This window comes from Ascaphus truei, unplaced genomic scaffold, assembly GCF_040206685.1.
Source record: "Ascaphus truei isolate aAscTru1 unplaced genomic scaffold, aAscTru1.hap1 HAP1_SCAFFOLD_819, whole genome shotgun sequence".
Lineage (NCBI taxonomy): Eukaryota > Metazoa > Chordata > Amphibia > Anura > Ascaphidae > Ascaphus > Ascaphus truei.
This window is the reverse complement of record NW_027457155.1, coordinates 1-12,396: the sequence shown is the minus strand read 5'-3', so window position 1 is coordinate 12,396 and position 12,396 is coordinate 1. Positions and strand designations below refer to the sequence as shown.

The 12,396-nt window shown below is 57.8% G+C and overlaps 1 protein-coding gene across 1 annotated transcript; it reads right to left on the bottom strand.

Annotated features, from left to right (window-relative positions):
• Positions 1–1,611: 1,611 nt before the first annotated feature.
• Positions 1,612–11,971, bottom strand: LOC142486338 (coronin-1C-A-like). Its single transcript, XM_075584966.1, has 7 exons — positions 11,771–11,971; positions 9,291–9,410; positions 9,069–9,173; positions 7,315–7,460; positions 6,469–6,526; positions 2,610–2,831; positions 1,612–2,300 (listed from the first exon to the last, which is right to left on the bottom strand). The coding sequence occupies exons 1-7, from the start codon at positions 11,969–11,971 to the stop codon at positions 2,196–2,198; spliced, it is 957 nt and encodes a 318-aa protein (XP_075441081.1). The 3' UTR covers positions 1,612–2,195.
• Between the last annotated feature and the right edge of the window lie 425 nt (positions 11,972–12,396).

Sequence of the window (12,396 nt, the reverse complement as noted above, 5' to 3'; positions counted from 1 at the left end):
TGGGATGGAGCAGATTCGGAGTATCTGTGGTCTACACCAGGGGGCGCTCAACTCCCAGTCCTCAAGCCCCCCAACAGGTCAGGTTTTTAGGATATCCCAGTTTCAGTACTGGTGGCTCAGTCAAAAACTGAGCTTCTGATTGAGCCTCCTGTGCTGAAGCAGGGATATCCTGCAGACCTGTTTGGGAGGGGGTCTTGTGGACTGGCGTTGAGCACCCCTGGGACTTTACCCCCACCTTATTGTCAGCGTCCGAACTCAACCTGGTCTTGGGGCGTAAGCTGCCTTGGGTGGTTATCATAAACTTCTTAAACTTAAAGTACACACTACGTCAGGGACGGCCAACTCCAGTACTCGTGGGCCACCAACAGGTCAGGTTTTAAGGAAATCCCACTTTCAGCACAGGTGGCTCAGTCGTTGCTGAGGGCAGGACAGCCTGAAAACCTGACCTGTTGGTGGCCCTTAGGGACTGGAGTTGGCCGCCCCTGCGCTAGGATAGATATTTTCCCCTAAGTGCGGGATACACATTTTGCTTCCCGGACTGATGCGTAGTATACAGCTCGCAAAGGCAAGAAACCCAGCCAGAGGCAGCACAGTTATTCCATTCAGCATATCAACAATGTCATTTCCATTGCAAATAACCATAGATTATCGGCTATATCTGCGCTTGCGGGCAAAGGGGGTTATGGGGCAGAAGGAAAAGTGTTGGTGTGGCATCATGTCCCTAGCACTCCCTCTGCCAGTCCCTGTGCTGGGAGCAGGAGGGGCAGAGGTATGAGGCTTGCAGAACACACTCCCTCTGCCGTTCCCTGTGCTGGGAGCAGGAGGGGCAGAGGTATGAGGCTTGCAGAACACGCTCCCTCTGCCGTTCCCTGTGCTGGGAGCAGGAGGGGCAGAGGTATGAGGCTTGCAGAACACGCTCCCTCCGCCAGTCCCTGTGCTGGGAGCAGGAGGGGCAGAGGTATGAGGCTTGCAGAACACGCTCCCTCCGCCAGTCCCTGTGCTGGGAGCAGGAGGGGCAGAGGTATGAGGCTTGCAGAACACGCTTCCTCCGCCAGTCCCTGTGCTGGGAGCAGGAGGGGCAGAGGTATGAGGCTTGCAGAACACGCTTCCTCCGCCAGTCCCTGTGCTGGGAGCAGGAGGGGCAGAGGTATGAGGCTTGCAGAACACGCTCCCTCCGCCAGTCCCTGTGCTGGGAGCAGGAGGGGCAGAGGTATGAGGCTTGCAGAACACGCTCCCTCCGCCAGTCCCTGTGCTGGGAGCAGGAGGGGCAGAGGTATGAGGCTTGCAGAACACGCTCCCTCCGCCAGTCCCTGTGCTGGGAGCAGGAGGGGCAGAGGTATGAGGCTTGCAGAACACGCTCCAGTTCTGGGAGGGAGGGGGAATGTATCAAAGCACATTTGGAATAAAATGAATGCAAATTACGTCATTTTCATCTCGCGTCTTGAGTGCCCCGGGTTGCGATTTTAGGGGGGTGTATCAATAGGATTAGGGTACGTGACTCACAGATAATACGATGTGTATCAAACGCGGCGTCTTGTACATTTTTCTGCCCAACGACTTGCATCGTGGGTAGGAAAAACTTCCTCGCGTTCGACGCACACAGAAAATGGATTAACGGGTCAAAACCGGCTTTTATTTGCACTCTTTACATCGATACATCTCCCCCCGGAAACACACTCGGCAGTTCCCTGTGCTGGGAGTGGCAGGGGATTGGGATGTGACCAGATCATAATATTTCGGGGGTTGTGGTGTTCCAGCTGTTAGGCTTCAGCTGGGTCCAGTGTGTTCCCATCGGTCATTACCTGCTCATAACTTGGTCTCAGTTCAAACACGCAATGCCAAAGGTGAAATGTAGGCACAAGGACCCATATTCTTCTAAGCAATCGTGTGCCACACGACCCCTTGCACTCCCGCCCCCATTAATGCACTGCAATGGTTCTTCTGGCAGAAGACTGCTTAGTAAGTATGGGCTGGTATCCCCCTGGCACAGTGGTACAGTCCAAATGCTATCCCCAGGGTTCAGGGAGAGGGTTTAACACTGATCTGTGGAGATGGATCTTCTCTCTACCCAATATAAGAAGCACACCGTTAACGATGAACCCGCTCTCATTGAAGTGACAAGAACTTGGTGCATCATCAACTGCGCGTGACCTCCCTTCTCTGCATATTGGGTAAAGGGTGGACTCCTCTCTTCCCTACTTCTCCTCCCTGTCCTCCAGCTGAATGAGGCGCTGCTCCTGATCCGACACGGTCGCTCTTAATTGCTTGATCTCTTCCATCAGCTGCTCCAGAACGGGGTCCTGGAAAGGTGGGAATAGAAAGCTTTCAGTTCATTTAACGGCAGGGATGAGCCCGCTGGCTTTTCCTCAGACACTATTGGATCTTCTGCGTACTTCTGAATTTAGGAACATCTTGTATCTATCCCAAACCTGCTGGGCGGCTACTCCACCAGTCCACCACCCTTTCCGTCAACAAGAACTTCCTCACATTTCCCCTTGGGCCTCGGTCCCAGTAATCCCGACCGCGCGTGCCCGGCGCGGACAAGAAAACGTCCCTGTACGGGGTGCTCTGTTAGGGGGACCCCCGTCCCACGCAGATGCCCCTCTTACCGTGGTGCCTCCGGCCTCGTTGGACGAGTGGCTGCGCTTTGCGGCTCGGGTGCACAAGATGTTCTTGGTGACCTTGAGCTCGCGGCTCTTGCTGGGGACGTAGCCGTCCCGCAGGGAGATGAGCAGTGGATCCGCGTTCTTACCGCCCAGCCACTCCTCCGCCGTGAGCGGGGGGTCGGGGCCCACGGTGTCCGGGTACAGATCGTCCTGGAACAGGTCGGACTGCGGGGGAGACGGGGGTCACTGCAAGCTCTGCTACTCCTGTACTCACCGTCCCCCACCCGCCCCGCGCACACATCTGTCATGCACTGCACCCTCTGCCCCCCCACACACATCTGTCATGCACTGCACCCTCTGCCCCCCCACACAAATCTGTCATGCACTGCACTCTCTGCTACTCCTGTACTCACTGCCCCCCGCGCACACATCTGTCATGCACTGCACCCTCTGCCCCCCCACACACATCTGTCATGCACTGCACTCTCTGCTACTCCTGTACTCACTGTCCCCCACCCGCGCCCCACACACATCTGTCATGCACTGCACCTCTGCTACTCCTGTACTCACTGCCCCCCGCACACACATCTGTCATGCACTACTACTCTGCTACTCCTGTACTCACTGCCCCCCGCACACACATCTGTCATGCACTGCTCCCTCTGCTACTCCTGTACTCACTGCCCCCGCACACACATCTGTCATGCACTGCTCCCTCTACTACTCCTGTACTCACTGCCCCCCGCACACACATCTGTCATGCACTGCTACCTCTGCTACTCCTGTACTCACTGTCACCGCACACACATCTGTCATGCACTGCACCTCTGCTACTCCTGTACTCACTGCCCCCCGCACACACATCTGTCATGCACTGCTCCCTCTGCTACTCCTGTACTCACTGCCCCCGCACACACATCTGTCATGCACTGCACCTCTGCTACTCCTGTACTCACTGCCCCCCGCACACACATCTGTCATGCACGGCTATCTCTGCTACTCCTGTACTCACTGCCCCCCGCACACAAATCTGTCATGCACTGCTCCCTCTGCTACTCCTGTACTCACTGCCCCCGCACACACATCTGTCATGCACTGCACCTCTGCTACTCCTGTACTCACTGCCCCCCGCACACACATCTGTCATGCATGGCTCCCTCTGCTACTCCTGTACTCACTGCCCCCCGCACACACATCTGTCATGCATGGCTCCGTCTGCTACTCCTGTACTCACTGTCACCGCACACACATCTGTCATGCACTGCTCCCTCTGCTACTCCTGTACTCACTGCCCCCGCACACACATCTGTCATGCACTGCTCCCTCTGCTACTCCTGTACTCACTGCCCCCCGCACACACATCTGTCATGCATGGCTCCCTCTGCTACTCCTGTACTCACTGCCCCCCGCACACACATCTGTCATGCACTGCTCCCTCTGCTACTCCTGTACTCACTGCCCCCCACACACACATCTGTCATGCACGGCTTCCTCTGCTACTCCTGTACTCACTGCCCCCCGCACACACATCTGTCATGCACTGCTCCCTCTGCTACTCCTGTACTCACTGCCCCCCGCACACACATCTGTCATGCACTGCTCCCTCTGCTACTCCTGTACTCACTGCCCCCCGCACACACATCTGTCATGCACTGCTCCCTCTGCTACTCCTGTACTCACTGCCCCCGCACACACATCTGTCATGCACTGCTCCCTCTGCTACTCCTGTACTCACTGCCCCCCGCACACACATCTGTCATGCACTGCTCCCTCTGCTACTCCTGTACTCACTGCCCCCCGCACACACATCTGTCATGCACTGCTCCCTCTGCTACTCCTGTACTCACTGCCCCCGCACACACATCTGTCATGCACTGCTCCCTCTACTACTACTGTACTCACTGCCCCCCGCACACACATCTGTCATGCACGGCTTCCTCTGCTACTCCTGTACTCACTGCCCCCCGCACACACATCTGTCATGCACTGCTCCCTCTGCTACTCCTGTACTCACTGCCCCCGCACACACATCTGTCATGCACTGCTCCCTCTGCTACTCCTGTACTCACTGCCCCCGCACACACATCTGTCATGCACTGCTCCCTCTACTACTACTGTACTCACTGCCCCCCGCACACACATCTGTCATGCACGGCTTCCTCTGCTACTCCTGTACTCACTGCCCCCCGCACACACATCTGTCATGCACTGCTCCCTCTGCTACTCCTGTACTCACTGCCCCCGCACACACATCTGTCATGCACGGCTTCCTCTGCTACTCCTGTACTCACTGCCCCCGCACACACATCTGTCATGCACTGCTCCCTCTACTACTCCTGTACTCACTGCCCCCCGCACACACATCTGTCATGCACTGCTCCCTCTACTACTCCTGTACTCACTGTCACCGCACACACATCTGTCATGCACTGCACCTCTGCTACTCCTGTACTCACTGCCCCCCGCACACACATCTGTCACGCACTGCTCCCTCTGCTACTCCTGTACTCACTGTCACCGCACACACATCTGTCATGCACTGCTCCCTCTGCTACTCCTGTACTCACTGCCCCCCACACACACATCTGTCATGCACGGCTTCCTCTGCTACTCCTGTACTCACTGCCCCCGCACACACATCTGTCATGCACTGCTCCCTCTGCTACTCCTGTACTCACTGCCCCCGCACACACATCTGTCATGCACTGCACCTCTGCTACTCCTGTACTCACTGCCCCCGCACACACATCTGTCATGCACTGCTCCCTCTACTACTCCTGTACTCACTGCCCCCGCACACACATCTGTCATGCACTGCTCCCTCTACTACTCCTGTACTCACTGCCCCCGCACACACATCTGTCATGCACTGCTCCCTCTGCTACTCCTGTACTCACTGCCCCCGCACACACATCTGTCATGCACGGCTTCCTCTGCTACTCCTGTACTCACTGCCCCCCGCACACACATCTGTCATGCACGGCTTCCTCTGCTACTCCTGTACTCACTGCCCCCCGCACACACATCTGTCATGCACTGCTCCCTCTACTACTCCTGTACTCACTGCCCCCCGCACACACATCTGTCATGCACTGCTCCCTCTGCTACTCCTGTACTCACTGCCCCCGCACACACATCTGTCACGCACTGCTCCCTCTGCTACTCCTGTACTCACTGCCCCCCGCACACACATCTGTCATGCACTGCACCTCTGCTACTCCTGTACTCACTGCCCCCGCACACACATCTGTCATGCACGGCTTCCTCTGCTACTCCTGTACTCACTGCCCCCCGCACACACATCTGTCATGCACGGCTCCCTCTGCTACTCCTGTACTCACTGCCCCCCGCACACACATCTGTCATGCACTGCATCTCTGCTACTCCTGTACTCACTGCCCCCGCACACACATCTGTCATGCACTGCACCTCTGCTACTCCTGTACTCACTGCCCCCGCACACACATCTGTCATGCACTGCTCTCTCTGCTACTCCTGTACTCACTGCCCTCCCGCACACACATCTGTCACGCACTGCTCCCTCTGCTACTCCTGTACTCACTGCCCCCGCACACACATCTGTCATGCACTGCACCTCTGCTACTCCTGTACTCACTGCCCCCCGCACACACATCTGTCATGCACTGCTCCCTCTGCTACTCCTGTACTGACTGCCCCCGCACACACATCTGTCATGCATGGCTCCCTCTGCCCCCCGCACACACATCTGTCATGCATGGCTCCCTCTGCCCCCCGCACACACATCTGTCATGCACTGCACCTCTGGATCCCCTCTACACGCAGCTGTGGCTGCACCCTCTGCTATTCCTGTGCTACTCGCTCGCCCGCAGACCCTGCTCACCTTCCTGGGCACGGTCATTACTATCGGCTCACACTTCCTCTCGTGGAGTTTGTAAAACCTGAAAGAAAATGGAATATCAGTGCAGGACGAGCAGAGAACAGCGCAATGCTCTGCAGCGTTGTGGGTAATGGTGTGACGCTCTGCAGGGGAGCGGGTAATGGTTCGACGATCTGCAGTGGAGTGGGTAATGGTGTGGCACTCTGCAGGGGAGCGGGTAATGGTGTGATGCTCTGCAGCGTTGTGGGTAATGGTGTGATGCTCTGCAGCGTTGTGGGTAATGGTGTGGCGCTCTGCAGGGGAGCGGGAAATGGTGTGACGCTCTGCAGGGGAGCGGGTAATGGTGTGACGCTCTGCAGGGGAGCGGGTAATGGTGTGACGCTCTGCAGGGGAGCGGGTAATGGTGTGATGCTCTGCAGGGGAGCGGGTAATGGTGTGGCGCTCTGCAGGGGAGCGGGTAATGGTGTGGCGCTCTGCAGGGGAGCGGGTAATAGTGTGACGCTCTGCAGGGGAGCGGGTAATGGTGTGACGCTCTGCAGGGGAGCGGGTAATGGTGTGGCGCTCTGCAGGGGAGCGGGTAATGGTGTGACGCTCTGCAGGGGAGCGGGTAATAGTGTGACGCTCTGCAGGGGAGCGGGTAATGGTGTGACGCTCTGCAGGGGAGCGCGTAATGGTGTGACGCTCTGCAGGGGAGCGGATAATGGTGTGACGCTCTGCAGGGGAGCGGGTAATGGTGTGACGCTCTGCAGGGGAGCGGGTAATGGTGTGATGCTCTGCAGGAGAGCGGGTAATGGTGTGATGCTCTGCAGGAGAGCGGATGATGGTGGTGTGATGCTCTGCGGTCCTTACCTGGCAATCTCGCACTTGTTCACCTCCAGCCCCCGTTTGGGCATGTATCCCATCCCCCGCTGGGACTCCTTACTGCTATACAGTGACAGGTAATGCACATAGGGAGCCTCATCTGTCACCTCAAAGTACCGGATGCTGCTGTCCCCCTGTCACCAAGAACATATCTCATTATAAGGACAAGAAACGAGAAGGATTCCCGCGCACCCTGCAGAGAACAGCACCGAGCTGGCCGCAGCTGCGACGGCGCGCGCGGTGCACACAAGGTACGGCCCTCTACGGGGCCAGCCCCGGCAGCTGCCTGCGTGCCCGGCACAATGCGCGAAGCGCGACCGCCTTTGCCAAAAGACAATAATTTTGTCTTTTGGCGCGGCGGCTGAGCGTTGGCTACATCACGGTGGCGGTTCAGCCAATGAGGGCGAACCAGCCGCGTGACGTCATGGCCGCGCCCCCGTCGCGAGTTGCCTGGTGTCCACCTGGCAGCTCTGATGCCGGGAACGAGCGCCGCCAGGCCGCCCCCCCCGGCGCGCACACTGGGGCCTTAGCTAAACCAAAGGAGGGGTCCTGCCGGCATGAGCTCCCCAGAGACGGGGAGACGGCAGGGAAGTCCCAATAACCTGCACTGAAACCGCTCGCTGGAGGTCTAATGCTAAAGGGAAAACCCAAGTGGATGATCGTGGCTGCTCAGCAGAGCAGGTAAATCACCAGTGACGGTGGCACAAGATAAAGCGTGCCAGGAAATATAGCCCGTGGGAATATAATGGAGCAGCCCTCAAGGAATCCAACCTGTTGTGTCCCCAAGATGCGGATAATGTCTAGTGAAACATTTTTAAATCAATGTAATAATAATATATATAAAAGGCAAGGGACAATGAATAAGACTGCACTAATACGCAGCTGTATGGTAACCAACCCGGGTACAGCCATCAAATGACTATTTAGTGGTGGTGACTCGTCAAAGACGGACGTGCTAGTGTACCGAAGGGTGGGGGCTGGGAATCGGAGGGGCAAATAACTGCCCCTAGACACATGGGAACAAAGGAGTAGGGGCCATGACATGAGGGAAAGAACCCTAATCTGTAGTCCGTGGACTTGTCGTTGTGTTGGGCGACCCCCATGGAGACCCCTCACACACCCCCTGTTGGGACTCACTGCTATAAGGCATTTTTCCGGGATGGTTTACATATAGAGAAACACGCACACGCTATGGGTCAGGGACACGCACATACAAAGCCCCCTTGGCAGATAAGGGGTGAGAGAGGGGGGGAAGATAGAGAGGGGGGGAAAGAGGGAGAGAGGGGGGAAAGAGGGAGAGGGAAAGATAAGAGAGAGGGAGTGGGAAGAGAGAGAGGGGAGAGGGGGGGAAAGGGAGTGAGGGGGGGAAAGGGAGTGAGGGGGGGAAGAGAGAGGGAGGAGAGAGGGGGGGGGAAGAGAGGGAGGAGGGGGGGGGAAGAGAGGGAGGAGGGGGGGGAAGAGAGGGAGAGGGAAAGATAAGAGAGGGAGTGGGAAGAGAGAGGGAAAGAGGGAGAGAGGGGGGGAAAGAGGGAGTGAGAGGGGGGAAAGAGGGAGAGAGGGGGGGGAAGAGAGAGAGGGGGGGAAAGGGAGAGGGAAAGATAAGAGAGAGGGAGTGGGAAGAGAGAGGGGGGGAGAGAGGGGGAAAGAGGGTGAGGGGAAAGAGAGAGAGTTAGAGAGGGGAAGGAAAGAGATGGGGGGAAGAGAGAGGGGGGGAGAGAAGGGGGAGTTATGGGGTAGTTCACCTTCCCGCACAAGTACACAATGCCGGTATCGGGGTCGAAGAACGGGATCATGACGCCGCTGCTGGTATCCAGCTCTTGTAGGGTGAGAGGCTCATCCAGGGATTTCTGTGGGGCGAGGGGGACAAGGAAGGGGTCAGGTAAGGGGTCACTGAGCTCTCGGCCTCCCCAATCCCAGTCCAATCACTTTAGTTGGGGCGAGACGCTCTGCAGGTGGGGTCTCACCGGGTCCCACAAGGCCACTTGTCTCTCGCTCATCCGGCTGAATCCCGTGGTCAGTATTTTCCCGTCCGCAACAAAGATGGCGCGGACCGGCCGACTGCCCTCATGCGGCTTCTCTATCTCCTGGAGGAAGGGAGCGGGGGGAAGGAATGTTTAAGGGGATAATGCTCTGCAGATTTCTCTGAGGAAAAGGGAAGTGGATTATGGTGCGATGCTCTGCGGGTATCCTTACCGATTAGAGGGTTATTACAGTGACGGTCTGCAGGTTTCACTGGCAGAATGAGGGGTTATGGGTGCGATGTTCTGCAGGTTTGTCTGGGGGGAGTATGTGGGTGCGATGATCTGCAGATCTCTCGGGGGTGGGGGGGGGGGGGGAGTATGTGGGTGCGATGTTCTGCAGGTCTCTCTGTGGGGGAGTATGTGGGTGCGATGATCTGCAGTCTCTCTGTGGGGAGTATGTGGGGTGCGATGTTCTGCAGGTCTCTCTGTGGGGGAGTATGTGGGTGCGATGTTCTGCAGTCTCTCTGGGGGGAGTATGTGGGTGCGATGATCTGCAGTCTCTCTGGGGGGATTATGTGGGTGCGATGTTCTGCAGTTCTCCCTGGGGGGTATGCAGGTGCGATGTTCTGCAGGTCTCTCTGTGGGGGGAGTATTTGAGTGCGATGTTCTGCAAGTCTCGGGGGAGTATGTGGGTGTGATGTTCTGCAGTCTGTCTGGGGGGAGTATATGGGTGCGATGATCTGCAGTCTCTCTGGGGGGAGTATATGGGTGTGATGTTCTGCAGGTCTCTGTGTGGGGGGAGTATATGGGTGCGATGTTCTTCAGGTCTCTGGTGCAATATATTTGTGCGATGTTCTGCGGTCTTGGAGGGTTTGTTGGTGCAATTTTCTGCAGGCCTTTCTCAGAGGATTTATGGGTGCGATGTTCTGCAGGCCTCTCTCTGAAGGAGGGTGTGGGACCTGTGCATGCGATGTTCTGCAGCCCTCTCTCTGGGGGAGGGTTTGTGACCTGTGGGTGCGATGTTCTGCAGGTCTCCCTTTTGGGAAGTATTTGGGACCTGTCGGTGCGATGTTCTGCAGTCCTCACAGTGGAGAAGGCTTTGGGACCTGTGGGTGCGATGTTCTGCAGGTCTCTGTGGGGAAGGGTTTGGGACCTGTGGGTGCGATGCTCTGCAGGTCTCTCTCTGGGGGAGGTGTGGGACCTGGGGGTGCGATGTTTTGCAGGCCTCTGTGGGGAAGGGTTTGGGACCTGTGGGTGCGATGCTCTGCAGGCCTCAGAGGGAGTGGCACCTGTGGGTGTGATGTTCTGCAGGCCTCTGTGGGGAAGGGTTTGGGACCTGTGGGTGTGATGCTCTGCAGGCCTCGGAGGGAGTGGCACCTGTGGGTGCGATGTTCTGCAGGCCTCTCTCGGTGGGACCTGTGGGTGCGATGTTCTGCAGGCCTCTTGGGGGGAGGGTGTGGGACCTGTAGGTGCGATGTTCTGCAGACCTCTCTCAGGGGGAGTGTGTGTGACCTGTGGGTGCGATGTTCTGCAGGCCTCACTCTGGGGGAGGGTGTGGGACCTGTGGGTGCGATGTTCTGAAGGCCTCACTCTGGGGGAGGGTGTGGGACTTGTGGGTGCGATGTTCTGCAGGCCTCTCTCTGGGGGAGGGTGTGGGACCTGTGGGTGCGATGTTCTGCAGATCTCTGGGGGAATGTGTGGGACCTATGGGCGTGATGTTCTGCAGGCCTCTCTGGGGGAGGGTGTGGGACCCGTGGGTGCGATGTTCTGCAGGTCTCACTCTGGGGGAGGGTGTGGGACCTGTGGGTGCGATGTTCTGCAGGCCTCTCTCGGGGGCAAGGTGTGGAACCTGTGGGAGCGATGTTCTGCAGGCCTCTCTCGGGGGAGGGTGTGGGACATGTAGGTGCGATGTTCTGCAGGCCTCTCTGTGGGTGAGGGTGTGGGACCTGTGAGTGCGATGTTCTGCAGGCCTCTCTGTGGGTGAGGGTGTGGGACCTGTGAGTGCGATGTTCTGCAGGCCTATCTCTGGGGGAAGGTGTGGGACCTTATGGGTGCGATGTTCTGCAGGCCTCTCTCGGGGGGAGTGTTTGGGACCTGTAGGTGCGATGTTCTGCAGGTCTCTCTGTGGGGGAGGGTTTGGGACGTGGGTGCGATGTTCTGCAGGCCTCTCTCTGGGGAGGGTGAGATGTTCTGCAGGCCTCTCTGTGGGGGAGGGTTTGGGACGTGGGTGCGATGTTCTGCAGGCCTCTCTGTGGGGGAGGGTGCGATGTTCTGCAGGCTTCTCTGGTGGGGGGTGCGATGTTCTGCAGGCCTCTCTCGGGGGGAGGGTTTGGGACCTGTAGGTGCGATGTTCTGCAGGTCTCTCTCTGGGGGAGGGTGCGATGTTCTGCAGGCCTCTCTCGGGGGGAGGGTTTGGGACCTGTAGGTGCGATGTTCTGCAGGTCTCTCTCTGGGGGAGGGTGCGATGTTCTGCAGGCTCTCACCGCTGTGATAGTCCCGGCTCTGGGTTCGATGATGCGGACCTTCTTGTCCTTGCAGGAGGTGGCGAGCAGGCTCCCGTCCCGGTTCCAGGCCACGCTGTATATGAGATCCGTGTGCATCTCATCCAGAGACAGGACAGACTGTCCGGAGCCCACGTCCCAGATCAGGACCAGGTTATCACAGCCTGGGGAGGAGGACACCATTACCCCCCTCTCCCTGCACAGGCTCCTGCAGGTACACAGCACCTCTCTCTCTCACTCCCTCTCTCTCTCTGTCTCTCCCCACCTCCTTTACCTCCCACCCTCTCTCTCCTCTTCCTCTCTCTTACCTTCTTTTCCTCTCTCCCTCTATATCTCTCACTCTCTCTCTTTCTTTTGTCTCTCTCTCTGTCTCTCCTCTTCATCTCCTTCTGTTCCTCCCCGTCTCCTCTCTCTTTTTTTCTTTCTTCCCTCATGTCCCCCCTCTGTTTCTCACTCTCCCCCCTTTGTCTCCCTCTCCCCCCTTTGTCTCCCTCTCCCCCCTCTGTTTCCTCCCCATCCCTCTATCTCCCTCTCCCCCCCTATCTCAGTCTCACTCTCCCCCACCCTGTCTCAGTCTCACTCTCCCCCCTGTCTCAGTCTCACTCCCC